This window comes from Pseudonaja textilis, chromosome 2, assembly GCF_049901715.1.
Source record: "Pseudonaja textilis isolate UNSWEBS1 chromosome 2, rPseTex1.2, whole genome shotgun sequence".
Classification (NCBI taxonomy): domain Eukaryota; kingdom Metazoa; phylum Chordata; class Lepidosauria; order Squamata; family Elapidae; genus Pseudonaja; species Pseudonaja textilis.
The window spans coordinates 109,314,887-109,332,636 of NC_141991.1; the positions used below are offsets into that span (position 1 = coordinate 109,314,887).

At 37.8% G+C, this 17,750-nt stretch overlaps 1 protein-coding gene across 1 annotated transcript in view; it reads left to right on the plus strand.

Moving 5' to 3' along the window:
- Positions 1-17,750, plus strand: part of GRIN2C (glutamate ionotropic receptor NMDA type subunit 2C) — an 89,799-nt gene that overhangs the window by 26,187 nt on the left and 45,862 nt on the right. Inside the window, exons 3-5 of the mRNA XM_087924893.1 lie at positions 7,627-8,222; positions 10,950-11,064; positions 16,395-16,606. Coding sequence (XP_087781019.1) covers positions 7,627-8,222; positions 10,950-11,064; positions 16,395-16,606 — 923 coding nt within the window. The remainder of the gene's footprint in view (positions 1-7,626; positions 8,223-10,949; positions 11,065-16,394; positions 16,607-17,750) is intronic.

Sequence of the window (17,750 nt, forward strand, 5' to 3'; positions counted from 1 at the left end):
AGCACCAGTGCAAATTGGGAGATTCACTAGTTAGCTGGGCAGGAAGACAAAAGTTGACAAGGGAAGCTGACAACAAAAGATTAAACAAAGACCAGAGAAGACAGCCGTGCAAGCTCCAGGCACATATCATGCAAGAATTTAAGTAGATTTGGCCAGGAAGTCACCTCTGCAAGCCATGCTAGCAACCTGAGAGCAAGGAGACCAAAAAGGATGTTATTTTGGGAATGCTCTCTTGAATGCTGGCTGCCTTGGTGGTGCTGCATACAGTATATTATACATTTACCCACTGATGACAAATCCATGATCATGTTGTTATGCTTTCTGTTCAATTATTTAGAACCCATTTCCAGCAGTTCATCTTCTCATTCAGATGGTCTCTTTTAAGAATGCCAACTTTTTTTAAAAAATGAACTAGCACTTGTGCCTATAACCACAGTGAAATGAATAAGAATTTAAAATGGAAAGGAATTGGTGGGGAAAAATCTCCCATCTTCTCTACCAGGATGAAAAGAGCAAGACCTTGGAATTTTACCTGAAGGACAGTTTGCAAAGATCAGTAAGGAGAAATGTGGAGGCTCTGATGTGAATTAAGGAGGTATATTTCTGAGTGGTTAAACAACAGTCTCTTCCAACTGGATGCCTCCAGATTTGTGGGATTAGAAATCCCCTTCACTTTGCCGGCTGTGAGCTACTGTCCAATAAGTCCAGATGAACACCACATTGACCGACAGGCTGAAATGGGAAGTCATCACTGCAACAGATTTAGACTTCCCGTTGAGAATTTTTAAAATAGATGTAGGAATACCTTGGCCTCTGATTTTGGCATTTCTATAAGAGGAAGAATGTTTCTTTTCTTCTTTTTTATAATATCTAGAAGTGTTGGTAATAATATTAATGGCAGAATGGCTCCGTATACTTAGATTTGTTTTGAAGTAAGGTTGTTGAAGAAAATTGTATAGAAAATAACAAACCAATTATGATAGAAGTCCTTCAACCATGATGTTGATCAATGAATCATTAAGCACAAGTAATCTAGCCCTTGGATGAGCAACCCTTAGAGAACAGTTCAATTGCAGTTGTTGTTGTGTATCATATCAGACAGGATTGCTATGGTTCAACACAGTTGTTTGGGATCTACTAAGTATCTGTAGTAACATTAATTCAGCAAGTAGCTGAATGATTCCTAACTTGAAGTCATCTTTGATACAAGGAATCCCACCCCACCTCACAGCTGGTTCCCCCAGACCTCACATCCAGCAATCTATCTAAATAGTTTGGGTTTGGATGAGTTGCAGTTGGGATAGTGAAAGTGGATTGATTATCTGTGCATGTGTTTGTAGGGGTGAGGTGATATGGGAAATCTAAACATAATCTGTACTATGAATATCTTATATACACTATTTAAAATGTAACTTTTTATTCTCAGAATAAAAAGGTGAAATATCTCTTATAAATATCATTTCACTCCATATGTAAGCTAAGCCAAGCCATAGCCTTCTTTGTGTTTTCCTTCCTTCCTTCCTTCCCTCCCTCCCTCCCTCCCTTTCTTTTATTGTGAGGCTATTTTTTATGGAGAAAGTTGTATTCTTTTTATGGAATTTGTCAAGTTGGTAATGTTATGAGTTATGAATTATTAAGGTTTTAAGGCTATCTTGAGCAGGGGTCTTCAAACTTGACAGCTTTAAGACTTGTGGACTTCAACTCCAGAATTCCTCCTCCAGTCATGTTAGCTCAGGAATTCTGGGAATTGAAGTCCACAAGTCTTAAACTTGCCAAGTTTGAAGACCCTTATTTTTGACAGATACGTTTGTAAGTCTATTCCTTTATGGAGACAAACTATAATGTAGAATTATGGAAACTAAGGAAGAAGGCCCAATATTTTGACCATCACGCCACCAGATTATTCAGAATTCTTACAATATATACTAATATTTTTGTCAGGCAGGTCAACCAATGTTCATTAAATGCTGCTAAAGCTATCATAGCAAGAAAATAGAAATTAATAAATCTTGCACAATTATGGCAAGCCTTTTGATAACCGTTTATATTGTTGAAACATGCATAAAACTGAATGTGTTAATTTTCAGGAATGGAGGAAAGTATAGTCAAAGTCTTGTCAATGTGTAACATCTGTTTATTGATTTCTAGATCAATAAACCTATACAATTGGGATGCAGCTTTTGTTGGCAAGCACAAAATCCTATCCCATGTTTCATTCTAGAAAAGCAGTACCTGTGTCTTAAATCACTAATTTAGGGCACATGCAACTACATTGCAGAGACTACTGTAAAACACACTGATTTTTTTTTACAGATGGGCTGTGCACTTGGGTAATTATTTTTAGCTTGCTCACCTGTCACAAGTGTCAATGGTGGTTACTGTCAACTTCTCACAGGAAAATAGGGTATGTTTCTGTCCCTTGTTAGCAGCCAACACAGTGTGGTTTTATTTGTCTAAGACTGGTCCTGGATCATTGTGTTATCTATAGGCAGTAAAGTCCATTCAGACTTGATTAAAAATAATGAGAATATTCTTCAGCCTGTTCTTCTGGCTTGGCCAGATCCCTGTTAATAATCATTCCCATATCAGAAAGTGTCCCATAAAGTAATATATAGGACTGTGCAAAGGTGACTAATGACAAGCTGTTGCTCTCCGGTCAAAAAATGCTTTAGGTTATTGAAAGAAAATTTCTACCTGGAAGCAATTTATCCATAGCAGCTCAGCTTGGCTGGAGTTGATGTGCTTGTGGCAGTCAGTGGCAGAAATATTAGGTATATTTATATATATATAATATATAAGATTATATATATATAATCCACTATTTTAAAGAGCAAGCCTGATGCATGGAAGCAGAGAACATAACAGCCTCATTTAATTTGTTATCTTCCAGATACATTTGGCTTTGGTTCGGTATCTGACTAACTATAAGTAACTAGCCAGCATGAGTATTGGTCAGGCTGAATTAATCAACACTACAGAAAGTCACCAGTTTCTTAGCAGCTCGTTAACTCAGTGGATCGTTGTTTTAGAGATAATTACAAAGGTTCCTTCTTGATGTTCTTTCTCCTCATGACCCACCTTACAAAAATGTTTTGTAGAAAGATGCTACCTGTTGTTGATGGTTTCTGAATTGGGTTAAGGAACGTGTGCTGTATTACGGCACATAATCATGAATATATTTCTGTGGTTATCATTCTGAGGAAAGAAAGAATAAGTCATCACAAAGATTACCCATTATGGCAATATAGTATATATAGGACCGGAGTTGGGAAGATTTTTTTTTTCTCCCCAATCTTGGAGGAAAGTGGTCCATTTTTTTTCTCTTCTAAGAAAAGTGCATTGCAAATGATCATATTTTTCTCCAGGCATGCTAGCAATATAATCCAAGCGATGCGTTTGAGTAGGTAGAATTCAGGCTTGTGGGATTTACTTTGAGATATTTGCTGGATAATTGATATACAGCAAGTGTTTGCATACTAGCTTATTGATACATGTTTAAAAATGAAAATGTTTGATTTAAGTCTTGCAGAGATTGAAGTCACTTGAAATTAAGAAAGACTAAATGGTATCCTGAGCGTACATTTAATCCCAGGATGTGCCAGAGATGGGCTATTTGTCTTTCAATTAAAAATCCATTCCTGTTTCCTCATAACTTCCTTTTACTTCATCAACTAGAAAAAGATAGATGTATTTATGATTCAGCTTATTTAAAAGAATGCTTTGCTTCCAGGAATCACTTGGATCATAGTTAATGATATTAGGATGTCAATGGGGGAAAATAGCAGTCTTCCAATATTTGAGGGGCTGCCACAGGGAGGAAAGGGTCAAGCTATTTTCTAAAGCACCTGTAGTCCAGACAAGAAATAATGGGTGGAAACTGAACAAGGAGAAATTTAACCTGGAAACAAGGAGAAACTTTCTGACAGTGAGCACAATCAACCAATGGAACAGCTTGTCCTCGGAAGTTGTGGGAGCGCCATCACTTGAGACTTTCAAGAAGAGATTGGACTGCTATTTGTCAGAAATGATGTAGGGTCTCCCGCTTGGGTGAAGGGTTGGACTAGATGACCTACAAGGTCCCTTCCAACTCTGATTATCTGTTAACCTTTGGGGATGGATAAATATTTATAGTTTGAAAGAATAAAACTCTTTTGTCCTGTAAACCAATTGGAAAAATTGGGCCATGTTTTTTTTGCTGCTTTGGGGTTTTAAGAAGATGAAATAAGTAACTCTAGTTCTCCTTTAAAATCTTCAGATGGCCACTGAAAAGTACCTCTCAACTTCTCTGGGAATATTCTCAGGGCCACAGAAGTGGCTTTGAGGAAATGCATGTGGCAAGTGCTTTAAATCACAAATTACATGGATCTTTTATAAGGAAATGTTTAATAAAGTTATGAGCAAAAGAAAAGACTATCAAATTCAAGTTAGACCTTAAAATATTGGGCACCTATTACATTTTAAGGAGGGAGAATTCAGGCTTAACTTAACACTGTTTGACTTTGTTTGATGCAATCCACACAGCTAAACTGGAATGTAGTTTTCTCCTGTTACAAAAAAACAATCCTTAGTATTTCTTATATATTGTATGATGTAATACCATTCAACATTTCTATAAAATTAGCTGCTTTTGTCTGCCTTCCTGTTTGTGTAATTAAGTTTTGTTAATTTTTTGGGGGGTGCAATTTCAGATGTATTTCCATTATCATTTCATTCAAGTATTGTGATAATAATTATGTCATTTGTTTAAACATCACCAATGTTGTGATGAATTGGTTGTATTCACACAAGTTCCACTACGTCAGTTACACATCTTTGCTATGTTTAACTGTTTCATGTATTCATCTCTATGTGTGAATGGTTAATGCAGATAACCCCAAGTTGGTTACTCCAATGTATTATGAATAGAATAGAACAGAACAGAACAGAATAACAGAGTTGGAAGGGACCTTGGAGGTCTTCTAGTCCAACCCCCTGCTTAGGCAGGAAACCCTATGCCATTTCAGACAAATGGTTGTCCAATCTCTTCTTAAAAACTTCCAATGTTGGAGCAACCACAACTTCTGAAGGCAAGTTGTTCTACTGATTAATTGTTCTAACTGTCGGGAAATTTTTCCTTAGTTCTAAGTTGCTTCTCTCCTTAGTTAGTTTCCATCCATTTCTTCTTGTCCTGCTCTCAGGTATTTTGGAGAATAGCTTGACTACCTCTTCTTTGTGGCAACCCCTGATTAACTCAGAAAATGGGTTCAGTAATCAAACTAAATGTACTGTATTTAGGTGCCTATGCTTACATTTCAATAGAATGTATATATTTCATAAATAGGCAAGTTGAATGTTCCCTATGACTCCTAGATATTCCATTTAGATAGATGCATAAGTAGATTTCATTTAGGTACTATATCTATTTATCACTATCTACCTGTGCATGGAACCTGCATTATACTGAGAGCTGAAGATTATATGGAGGCGCTTCAGGTCAAGTCTAATTAAGACTCCAGGAAGCTCAAGAATATCTGCTCTGCTTGACAGCAGACATGTGGGATTTTGATGAGCGCATCTCTGTAGAGATGGTAAGGAGTGCATCTGGTCCTTTTGTCATGCAAAGCATATGCAATACTGCTGACCTATATGTCTTCCCTAAGGAAAATGGCTGCTATTCTAAACCAATGATTTAATTTTGTTGGCGAGCTTATTTTTAAAGAAATAATCTTCTTCAAGGTCTTAGCTGGCTTGTATTTGATTGCAACAATACATTTTGTTCATATTCATTAACTTCATTGCTAAATTAATTTGGGAATTACAGAACAATGACATTTTCCTATGCTGAAGAAATGTCCTTTTCTTCTGCAAGAACAATTTATTCCTTCTGCTGTCTCAGGTTCCTTTTTTAAATAAAACATTAAAAGTTTTAATTGCAATAGTAAAAGATAATACAAAAGAAAAAGAAATAGAAAAAGATGCAAGAAAGCAAAGAAGAAAGAGAAAAAGAAAGAAAAACTCTAAGAAAGCAACTTCACACTCTCATCTTGACAGGTCTAAAGAATTTCCCAATTTCTTCACCACCTCTTAATTAACATATACAAAGTTCTTCTTCCCATAACTCATCTCTTAACCAAATCCAATAAATAACATTCTCTCCAATCCAGGTGTCAGCAAAAAGTCCAAACAGAGTCTAAAAACATTAATTAACATATATAAAATGCAGCACTCCACACCTCAACTCTTAACAGTAAGCAAATCCACATTTAGGAGGCATAAAGCGGTCCCACTATCCTAGTATGAAGAAAAGATTGAAATTTAACGTGACAAAAAGGAATAATTTGTCCTTTAAAGAGAACAAGCTCACAAAAATGCCTCTCTTTAAGTGAAAGCCAATTTAAATACTGTCATATTAGGATACATAAAAGTACAATAACTGTACTTAAAAAGGAGCTTGATGTTTTAGTTTCTGAGACAGCTTGTCTCCCGCCTTCTCTCCCAATTTATTTCATATTAAATCTTTGCTTTCTAATGATTCCACTTTGTTGGGATTGTTTTAGATCTCTCCTCTTTTTTTAAAGAAAAACAACATTTTATTTGGAGATTAAAGTAAGTTGCTCTGAAAAGTTACATATAACTTGCATTTGAATTTCCTCAAGCAACAGAAGCATACCCCCCCCTCTTTTCTAAATGATTAAACATATCAATGCACCTATATTAAGAAAGGGCTTAATTACCACTGTATATGTGTATTTTAAGACTGTAGGTTTTACTATAAAGAACAATATATCAAGGATAAAGGTTAATACACTAACTTGGCCGGTTTATTTAGAAAACTATTAAAATGTGATAAATGATCTTTGTACAAAATGTTACACTGAAGTTAAGTTTGGGAAGAAAAAGTGAAGGTTCATGTTTTGTTTTAAAGACTATGGCATATTCCATTGCTGTGTGGTGGCTTATTCAGTAGTTTGGAGTTCAGGAAAATTATTGTTTTCTCTACATGGGTCTCCTGTGTATGTTTATTATGTCTACATCCACTGTATATTAGGGGGAAATAGTGTGAAATGCACATAAAAGACACATAAAGAGTGGGAATTAGGAATTTAAAAAGGCACAATGAGTCAGAATACCTGATACAAGCTTGCTGAAGCAGACCTAGTAGGTGTTGGTTAAAAAATGATTACTGTGATTTAAGTTCACAATAGATTTAGAGATTGTTGTGGTGATAATGCTTTCTGCTTTTACTTGGAAATGACTCTCTCCTATGAAAGCAGATATCCTGATATGGCCCAGTGTTATGAAGTAAATAGGTGACAAGGCTGAAAACCAGTTTGAATTCTGACTTCATAGTTGCAACATGCTACACTAGTACTGAATTAGAAAATGTTAGGAATAGGAACAAAAATGTTCATTAAGGCCACTATTCTGAGATAATATAGATAGGGATGGCTTTTCCCAACTTTTCAGAAAGGTCACATTCCCTTGCATAGAGGCCAAGCTGACTGAAAAAATTATGGAAACTGAAATACAGCACCAAACTGGGAGAGGCTTAGATAAGATATCAAGAAATATACATTGTTTGCTGAAATCTTGCTTAACTTCTTCATTCATTCTCTCTCTCTCTCTCTCTCTCTCTCTTTTTCCTAGGAGCCTGGCTCTGCCTTTCTACAGTTGGGTGTCTCAATTGAACAACAGATACAAGTGATCTTCAAAGTCTTGGAGGAATACGACTGGAGCTCCTTCGCTGTTATCACCAGCCTCTATCCAGGATATAGCATCTTCCTGGATGTAATTCGGTCCTTCACAGACACCAGCTATTTTGGCTGGGAAATCCAGGATGTCTTGACTTTCGAGATGTCCCAGGATATGAGCATCTCCAAACTGCAGAAGTTGCTGCGCCAGATAGATGCTCAAGTCATGATCGTCTATTGTTCACGAGATGAGGCAGAGTTCCTCTTCCAGGTGGTCGAGCAGGCCGGTTTGATCGGCCCTGGCTATGTCTGGATTGTGCCTAGTCTAACGGTGGGGAACATGGATGTGCCACCTACCTCGTTCCCTATTGGCCTTGTCAGCGTGGCCGCTGAAAGCTGGAAAATGAACCTGAGACAAAAGGTCCGGGATGGAGTGGCTATCATTGCTATCGGAGCTGAGAGCTATTTCAAGGCCCATGGCTATCTCCCCATCGTGGGCAGGGACTGCAATAGCAAAACCCCTTCCAGCACACCAACGAACACTTTCTATAGGTCAGTAGAGGTAACATGGATTTAAACTGATGCTAGTGGGTATTAGAAATTGGAATTTGATTGACAACAATATTTCATTGTGAAATAATGGGCATTTTCAGCTAGGTGAGAGGCAAGTTTAGCAGTAATCCTAATAAGGATCCTTAGATTTCTATAATTTAATAACTGTAGCTTTAAAAATTAACACACGCCTCTCCTCAGCATTTCTCATAGCCAGATATTGGCATGAATATATGGATATATGTACAGCGAGAATTTCTGAAATGGTGAAACGGCGTGTTTATTAAATGGAAGAGAGAAGACAGTGGGAGAGGAGTGCAGCCATAGCAAGAGAAGCTGAATGAATTCTATTGTTTCTGGACGTTGGGAACAAGTGACATTCTCAATCATGATGAAGTGGGTTGATGAAGGATGTATCCGCCATGATTAGTCTCAAAGAGTGACCCAAGTCTTTTATTTCTGAAATTCAGAGCACTTGGTTTTGTAGGAGCTAAGACTCATTGGACATCATACCACCGAGCTGTGAGAGGATCCTGGTTCCTCTCTTTTCCCTTTCAAATAACAGGGATTATAATTACAGGTAGTCCTCAAGCTACTTATGGCCATTTTTCACACTTATGACTGTTTAAGCCTCCCCATGGTCACCTGATCAAAATTGGCAACTGACTCATGTTTATGACGGTTACAGTGTCCCGGGTTCACAGGATCCCCTTTTGCAATCTTCTGATGAGAAAAATCAATGGGAGAAGCCAGATTCACTTAACAACTGTGTGAGTGTTCTGACCCAGCCCTTGCAAGCAATGAGAAACCACTTAACTCATGAGTAAAACAAGCCCCCCCTTTTTTAAAAACAGGGCATGAACAGTCTTTATTCATGTTGGATAGACAAAACCAAAAATAAGTAGTTACAAGCGAAGGCATTTTTCCCCTTCTGAAACAGGGCACGAACAGTTCCCTGTTCACAGGAGAACTCAAAATGAAAAAAAGTCCTTCAGTGATTCAGCCAAGCAGAAACACTCCCCGTTCACAATGGCTGAGGCAAATTCACTACCTATGATTTCCCAGCCGGGAGACTCAGTTGGCACCTCAAATACAGAGCAATTAGTCCCGACAAACCTTGCAAAGGAATCCAACTTGATTGATGTACACTGGAAAATGAATGGTTGCCTGCGACAACAGGCCGTTCCCAAACCCCTACTATTTATTTCCCAGCCAGGGAGGGGCTGGCTAGAGCCTATGTCTCCTTTTCCCTGAGAGCCAGCTTATTGCCTTCCATTGCTCTCCTCTCCTCTCTTCTCTATGCATACCTGCATCTGGGATGGGCCCTATTTGTTCCTCTCTCTCACTCAGGAAGACAGCTGCCTCTCCACTTGGGGCAGGACAGAAGGCCCCGGCTCTGCCTCTGTCTCTGATGTTGTTTCCTTATCAGAGCCTTCCAAAGACTCTGAAGCTGGCCCAGTCCACCTCTACCTCCTCCTCATCTGACTCTGTTGCTAGCTCTGCTGGCAGCTGACGGACCACAACAATGACTAATTGCACTCATTCCCGCAACAACTGTAGCAAGAAAGCTCGTATAATGGGGCAAAATTCACTTCAAAATGTTCCGCTTAGCAACAGGAATTTTGGGCTTAAATGTGGTCTTAAGTCGAGGACTACCTATACCACCAAGGGAGTGAAGGACGAGTGGAATACTAGGATAAAGCATGTGGAGAGGTCAAACCAAGCTGTTGTCACTGCCTTCTCACCCAACCCTCCTCTCTATCTGAGACCAGTTGCACCAGGAAACTTTATCTCCAAGAAATGGTGACAGTAAGAATGAGCAGCCAGCTTTCCATTTTCTGCTATACACACTGATGCTCCTTTGTTTTTTTTAAAAAACTGAACTAAGAATATAATCGCAGCACTTTGAGCCTATTTTATTTTAATTTTATCTTCATTTTTAAATTGGTTCTTCCTCTAGAAGAAAGGTCTTTAAACTTGGCAACATTCCTGAGCCTAACATGACTGGAGGAGGAATTCTGGGAGTTGAAGTCCACAAGTCTTAAAACTGTCAAGTTTGAAGAGCCCTGATCTAAAGAGCTGAACTGAATGCATTAAAAACAAGTCTTTCTTAAATATGCTTAAAATGTAGACCGCAAAAAGACAATGTCATCTGTAGCAATTACAAAGTTTGGGAGAAGCCTACTGAATAAGCAGATCAATATTTGCTGCTGGTACTGGGCAGTGCCACCAATCACAGCCCATATGGGGATTGTGCCTTCTTTTACATGAGGCAACAAATGGATGGCAGTGCCACTGAGAACTGGTGCCTGGACAGTGGATGCTACTGGTTTGACATTCTCACTTGCTGGTGGTAATTGTTGAGTGGCTTTTCCAGCCCAATCCACTTGGAAGGCCTGTGAGGCTAAAAGTGGAGCAGCTCCCTTCCTGTGTGCTGCCTTGGAAATAAAAAGATCAGCATACAGTTTTAACTAATAAATAATTTCTTCATAGTCAGACTTCCAAAATATGTCATTAAAAATGCTTTCTCCCATTTGGCATTTGACATTGGTGACTTCTTAGAGATGTTAGCTGGCAGCAAGGCCTTGGTATAAAGGTGCCCATTTGCCGTCTTACTTGTACAAGATAAACCAAGGATGCAAGGCCAATCTTGGGAGTATTGGCTTTCAAAAAAATGAAAGTGTTATACCCAAACATAAGATTGATTACTTTCCTTATTCTCCATAGGCATTTACTCAATGTGACATGGGAAAACAGGGATCTGTCCTTCAACAAAGGTGGCTACTTGGTGAGGCCTACCATGGTGGTGATTTCATTGAACCGGCATCGACTCTGGGAGATGGTAAGGCCCTCCCTCCCTCTCTGCCTTCCCAATATCTTGTCTTAAGTGCATAGTCTCTTAGAACTATAGTTTCCTTGTTCTACAAATGGGTTTGTCTATAATTCACCCCCAGTTTTAAGCTTACATTGCAACATCCACTAATATCTATTATTAGGGCCATGCAGGCTTTGACAATGATTGAAAGAACTACTTTGGACCTAATGCAAACCTAATGGTGATACATAAGCAGATGAAGCCAATCTGACTTCATATCATTTTTCTACTTTTATTTTCCACTGAATTTCCTTGTGACTGGAAACAGTGGAGGATATCTACATATCTGGGAGTTCTTTAGATTAAGATACCGCCACCTCTCCCTCAGATACAGAGAGACCATGTTTTTCTGAATTCCCAGCCAGCAAGTCCAGGGGTGGGCTGCTGGGGGCTTTCCGGGGCTCAGGAGACCCCCTAGCTAAGACTCTGTGGGGCTTGGAGAACCCCCAATAACCTCAGAAAGACAAAGCACCAAGGGAAAACTCTTAATAGGCTTAATCAAACTTCTGGGCATTCAGCCAAAAGCATTTCACACCTTGTGAAAGTGTTGCAAGCTAGATAAACAATCCACTCAGTGCTTCAGACAGAGAGCCATTGAGAAAATCAGATAACATAGCCACTAGCCTCTGAGGGGATTAATTTCCAAATAATAAGAATCATGCAATTCACCAGAAACTCCACTAAGACTCCAAGATCCCTCTCACAGTCACTGCTATTAAGCCTGGTTTCACCCAGTCTTTTATTTAAGTATTAAATGCATGAAATAATAAACAACTTTTTGGTATATTATCTTTTTTTTAGGTAATTAGGGCAAAGAAGCAATATCGAGTTGGCCACACCCAGCCAGCCACACCCAGCCAGCCAGTCAGTCATTAGGGCAGAGAGCCCCTTGCTAAAAAAATTTGAAGCCCACAACTGAGCAAGACAATTACAAAATCAACATTTTTGAAAATGCAAAATGGGAAAAAAAACTCTGACTCAAAAACTCTTAGATTGTATTTAAAACCTTATCTCTGTTATGAACATTAGGGCTATGCACATCTGACACATGATTTGTAAAAACTGATTTTATACCTAGGTTGGGCATAGGCACCTCTCTGGAATTCATTAAAACAGCCCAATTTCTTTCTGGCTTTTGCAACAGCAGGCTGGCAGGTCTGAGGATTCTGAACAAAAATTGTCAATTGACTGTCCTCAAGAGTCACCTCTTATTGTCCTTCTTACTTGCGCAGTGCAGGGTTTCTTTTACCCTGTCATTAATATAAATAATTTCATTTGATAAACAAATTGAAGCACCATGAAATGAATTTTTAGATTCATTTATTTTGTATGTTCACAACTAATTTATTTAATTTGCAGTGGAGGCTTGCTGCATCACATGCCATAAGGCACATAACTCAGTTGGATGAATGCTTGTTGTGCAAGATGACTTTGTTGCTTCTTTCCAGTCATTAAAAATTGAATTAAAGAATAAAACTCGACAAATGTTGTGAAAGCAGATTGGCTTAAACTGCTTATGTACCAGAGATTAAAGGGGGTTTAAAGGAGGTTTTAAAGAACATGTTGGCATATTAGAAAGTTTGCCAATAAATTACTGTCTTCCAAAAAAAAATTAAGAGTCAACCACAACATCATTAAATATCAGTGTCAATCCAAAAGATAAGAGACCAATGCTTTCCAAGTTTTCCTTTTACTGGGGAGCATATGATTAGTGCTTTCTAGAAGAAAAAGGATTCAATGAGAGAAATTTATTTAGATATTTGGCTTCAAAGCTCTGCATGTTAATTTACATTGTTATATCACATATCATGCCCATGTTTGATGCAGCCTATGCTTCACAGGGTTGGTCACACCATTAAGCTAAATGAGGAAGCCACCATAGGTCATTGGTATTCACTTTTCCTGAAGGGACAACAGTAATTGAATTAAGTTCTATCTCAAGCGGCAAAGGATTTTTACTTGTGTTTACTTTATGAATAACCTTTTGTGTGAGAAAAACTGCATTTTATGTTGTAGGAGTAACATGCAACTGTTCATTTATTTTCTTCCTCACAAATCAGCCCAAATGATCACATTTTAAAACAAGGCAATCTTAAGCAAAATAAGGGAATATTTTTATATAAAATAATGTGATGCTTTGTTTTTTGCTCAATTTCAAATAATATGTCCTGAGCCCACATTAAATATTTTGTTGCTATTTCTGCCATTCCAAGGACATTTCATTCTGACTACATTTTTAATTTTGAGGAATCTGTTCGCTCTGAAGCTCTCACCCCATTTTCCTAGAATGTTCCAGAAAACTGGAGGTATATTAGAATGATTCTAGTTAGCTGGGCATTTAGACTGCACCATCAATTTTGCTAGAATCTATTCCTGCAATTTTGTATTTCTTTTAATGAGAGAATATTGATGAGGTTGCTCTCCTGCTCTCCATATGCACAAATGGACATCTAAGCATCTGCAATGTAATTTTCTATATTGCAACTGGCAAAAAAATCACAAAGGAAAACAAATTGCTTGTGGTATCTAAGTATTTCTCCAATTTTCCCTCTTTGCGAATTATCTATGTATATTTGATTGGGTTTTATGTTATCTCTGGATAATTACAAAAATAATCTGAAAGGTGAACGCTATTAGTAGAAAGATACTGGTGTTAATTAAATGAGCTATTTGTATAATTGCTTTCCATTATCACTTTTCCTTTGTGATATGACTTTCTCTGTTCAAGTGTTTTCCATATGTCATAGTAATTTACTACTGAGTTTTCATTAATTCTGTTAGGAATAAAGAATACAATTCTACTCAAAACATTTAAAATTTATCTGCATTTGCAACTTTAGGGTAAACTGTTCTTTTAGCTGCTTCCAATACTCCATGGATCTGCTTAGGAGACATGCCAGATCATAAACAAAAAATCCCCCACCCCAATTCCCCACTTTATATTAACGTTCTTCCTTATATCATAATATTCTATTGAGTTCCACTGAGAATAAGAGTAAAACCAAATTTTAAAGGAACTGTTTAGAGGTCTCAAATTTGAAATTTGTAAATTTCAGAACCTTTATAAATAATAGAATTTGGCTTGAAACAATGGAAAGTGTAAGGTTTAATTTAAACTTTTTTAAAAAAAATAAAAGAAACTTTTAATGAATTTCAAGCTTTTGGGGAGGTATATCTGGAAGAGCAACATGTTTTGAGGGCTGTGCTTCAAAGGTCCTTGTTGTTGTATGCAGAATGTATATTTACTAAGGGAAAAAAGCCCTATTTCCATTAGGCTGTTTTCTCCAAGAGGGGAAACACCTACATTTACTGTGATGTTATGTAGCTATTAAATAAAAGCCTTTTGATTTTTACAACATTTTAGTAATGTGTTAAATGTACAGTTTTCTTGTTTTCTTTTTGCAGTATATTTTAAAAAACCAAGATAGAACAGGGGGCATAATACTCATTCTATACTTAAGCTAAGACTGGTGAGCCTCTGGGAATCACAAACAAAATGTTCCTAAGTGCTTCTTGTTTTCTTGGGCTATGGTAACACAACCAGTTTTTTTTAAGTGACATTTTTGTTATATGTACATAAGTGTATACATAAAATGCATGCACTCAGTTATTCCATAAAATATACATACACCTACATATTTAAATACAATCTAATAAAAACATAATTTGTAAACTAGCAAGATTTTAAAGAATATTTTAAAAGCTTGAAAACATCCTAGCTTCATTCCTGGTATTTCCATAGTGGAAATAGTCCAGTACTGTAGGCTACTTCTGCTGATTGCCAGCTTCCTGCAATTTGGCAGTTCAAATCCCACCAGGCTCAAAGTTGACTCAGCTTTCCATCCTTCCGAGGTGGGTAAAATGAGGACCCAAATTGTTGGGGGCAATATGCTGACTCTGTAAACCTCTTAGAGAGGCTGTAAAGCACTATAAAGCGGTATATAAGTCTAAGTGCTATTGCTATTTCACAAAATCCAACAAGGCCATATTATAGTGTCCCTTACGTTTTTACGACTTCAATCTAGTCATACAAAGCCTTAGTCCATCCTTCTTTCCTTCTTTCCTTCCTTTCTTCCTTCCCCTATTCTCACACAAAAGAACTACAGGAAGGGGATGACTATCTTAGCATATTGATAAATAGATTTCCCCCCTTGCTTTCCATGCATAAATAGAGTGATTATAGCAATAGTAATAGCACTTAGACTTATATACCACTTCACAATGCTTTAGAGGCCAATATAAGCAGTTATTGCCCCCAATGATCTAGGACCTCATTTTACTGACCTTGAAAGGATGGAAGGCTGAGTCAACCTTGAGCCTGATGAGAATTGAACTGCTGGCAGCTAAAAATCAGCAGAAGTAATTTGCAGTACTGCATTATAACCACTACTCCACCACAGCTCTTTATTTTAACCTATGCTATGGTATTTTTTCTTGAACAATTGTTTCTTCAGTAAGGAAAATAATACACTAGCCCTCAAGTTTTCTGGGGTGGTGCATTACTCAGTGGTTGGCTGCAGTGTCTAAGTAAGAAGAATAATGAGAACAGGCTTAAAGGCAAGGTTGTCCATTTTATAATTACTTATTGGAGTTGCTCAAATATTCCCAGGACAACAGCAACGAAAATTCTGTACCCATTACTCCATTTAAATCCAATTTTTTCTGCTAGGAGTTACATCCCGTTCATTTCCAATCTTTGTAAATAAACATAATTACCTAGACTATTTCCACGGGGTCATTTAAAAATCCAGCACAGTTTAAAGCTAATATAGTAATATCTATTTGCGAAGTGTTGTGGCTTAATGCTGTTTGCAGCATGATTGCAAAAATGATCACCATCCATGAGGATAACAGAAATAAAATGTCTAACTGCTGTATCCAATATAAAACAGATGGAACTTGAATAATCTCAGATCACTCATTATTCAGTGATTACTGTCAAACTGTTTGTCAAATTGTTCTAGATTATGATTACCCAAAGGTTATAGATATTTTTCTGAGTAGAGGAAAGACTTTCAATGGTATCTAGTCCCAGAGGTCTAGAATCTGTCCTGGTATATATATATTCTAATCTTTTAAGGATCACTTCACGCTACTGGTTTGCTTTAAGCTATAAAGTAAGAGTAAGAGAGTGGGCTCTTCTTCCATATGGTCTTCTCCTCCTCTGATGTTGTTGACGATAACAATTCTCAAGGAGCCTTGTTTATGTATCCTATTGACAATGGTATATAAAAGTCCAAAAGCACTCTTATTTGCATGGTTCCAACAGCATCCCCCACTCCTTTCCTACTGCACAGGTGGGGAAATGGGAAAAGGGAATTATCCGCATGGAATATCCAGTGTGGCCACGCTATGGATCCTTCCTGCAGCCCATGTCAGATAATCGCCACCTCACAGTGGCTACCCTTGAAGAAAGACCATTTGTGATTGTGGAGAACACAGATCCTTCCACTGGAGTATGTGTCCGCAATACAGTCCCTTGCCGGAAACAGACCAACTCCTCCGTAAGGTAAATGAGAGGGAAGAATTCAAAAGATGGAACAGGAGGAAGCAGAACTGGAGCCAATGCTAAAGGGAGGAGGGGGCTGGCTTCCAATATATATCTTTTCCCAGAAACCACAACATGTTTTCTCATGTAAAACCAGTTACATTAATGTTATTCCTAAATTAATTGCTTACTTCACCGTCCACCATTATTCATTTGTTTTTGTTTGTTTTTAACTTGCCGTCTGTTTCATCATAAAGTATTTTCCCATCTGGTATTCTTCAGATAGGATTGACAATTTATCCACAATTCCAGACTAGGTCATCCCTCAGTCTTTCATTGTGTTGCGAGATTTAATCCAACTTATCTGTTGTGGACAGGGAGGCACAATCTATTAACTTCATGATTATGATAGTGAAATTTGGAGCCACTTTCCATGATTCACCAAGGGAATCAGATAACTGTTGAAGTGAGTTTAATAATTTAGGTTTAAGCCTTTAGGTTAACTGAAACTAAAGGTTATCAACCAAGAGTCTCCCTCAGTAGCAGAACCTATGTGTCACCTATGCATTTGTCTGTCCAGTATTGCTCCTGCTTCTACCTTCTTATTGGCATACTAATAAGATGGAAATGTTTATCCAACTTGGGTGAACATCTGAGAGAGGGTGTCCTTTCTTTAGAAGGTGTGTCAATCCTTCACTCTGTTAGATTTTCCATGAAAGAAGGAATGGTGAATAGTAGTTGCTGAAAGCTTTGAATACTTTCCAAATTAAAGGATGAATTCAGGGATAGGCAACCCCTCTAAAGCATGGGTCAAAGGACCAAGTCTAGCATTCAAGTCAGTAGTGTTGGGATGGCTTTCAATTCAACCACATTGCCCAGAAGAAGCTACTGTGCTAATTTCCTAATGTGCTGCCCATCAGATGCGTTGGATTATAGGTTTCATCCCTCCCAGCCAGCGGGGTCAAAGAATGATTGGCACTGTGGTAATATGATAAAATATACACCCTAGTGCCTATTCTGTATCTCTGTCTGAAACAATATGAATCCTAATGGAAGCATATAAAGAGCAGGATACATGAATGGAATTGCTATATTTTAATTGATCTCATGCTGTTGACTAAATTTGCATAAAATGAACACAAACATGATGGATATTAGGTCATGG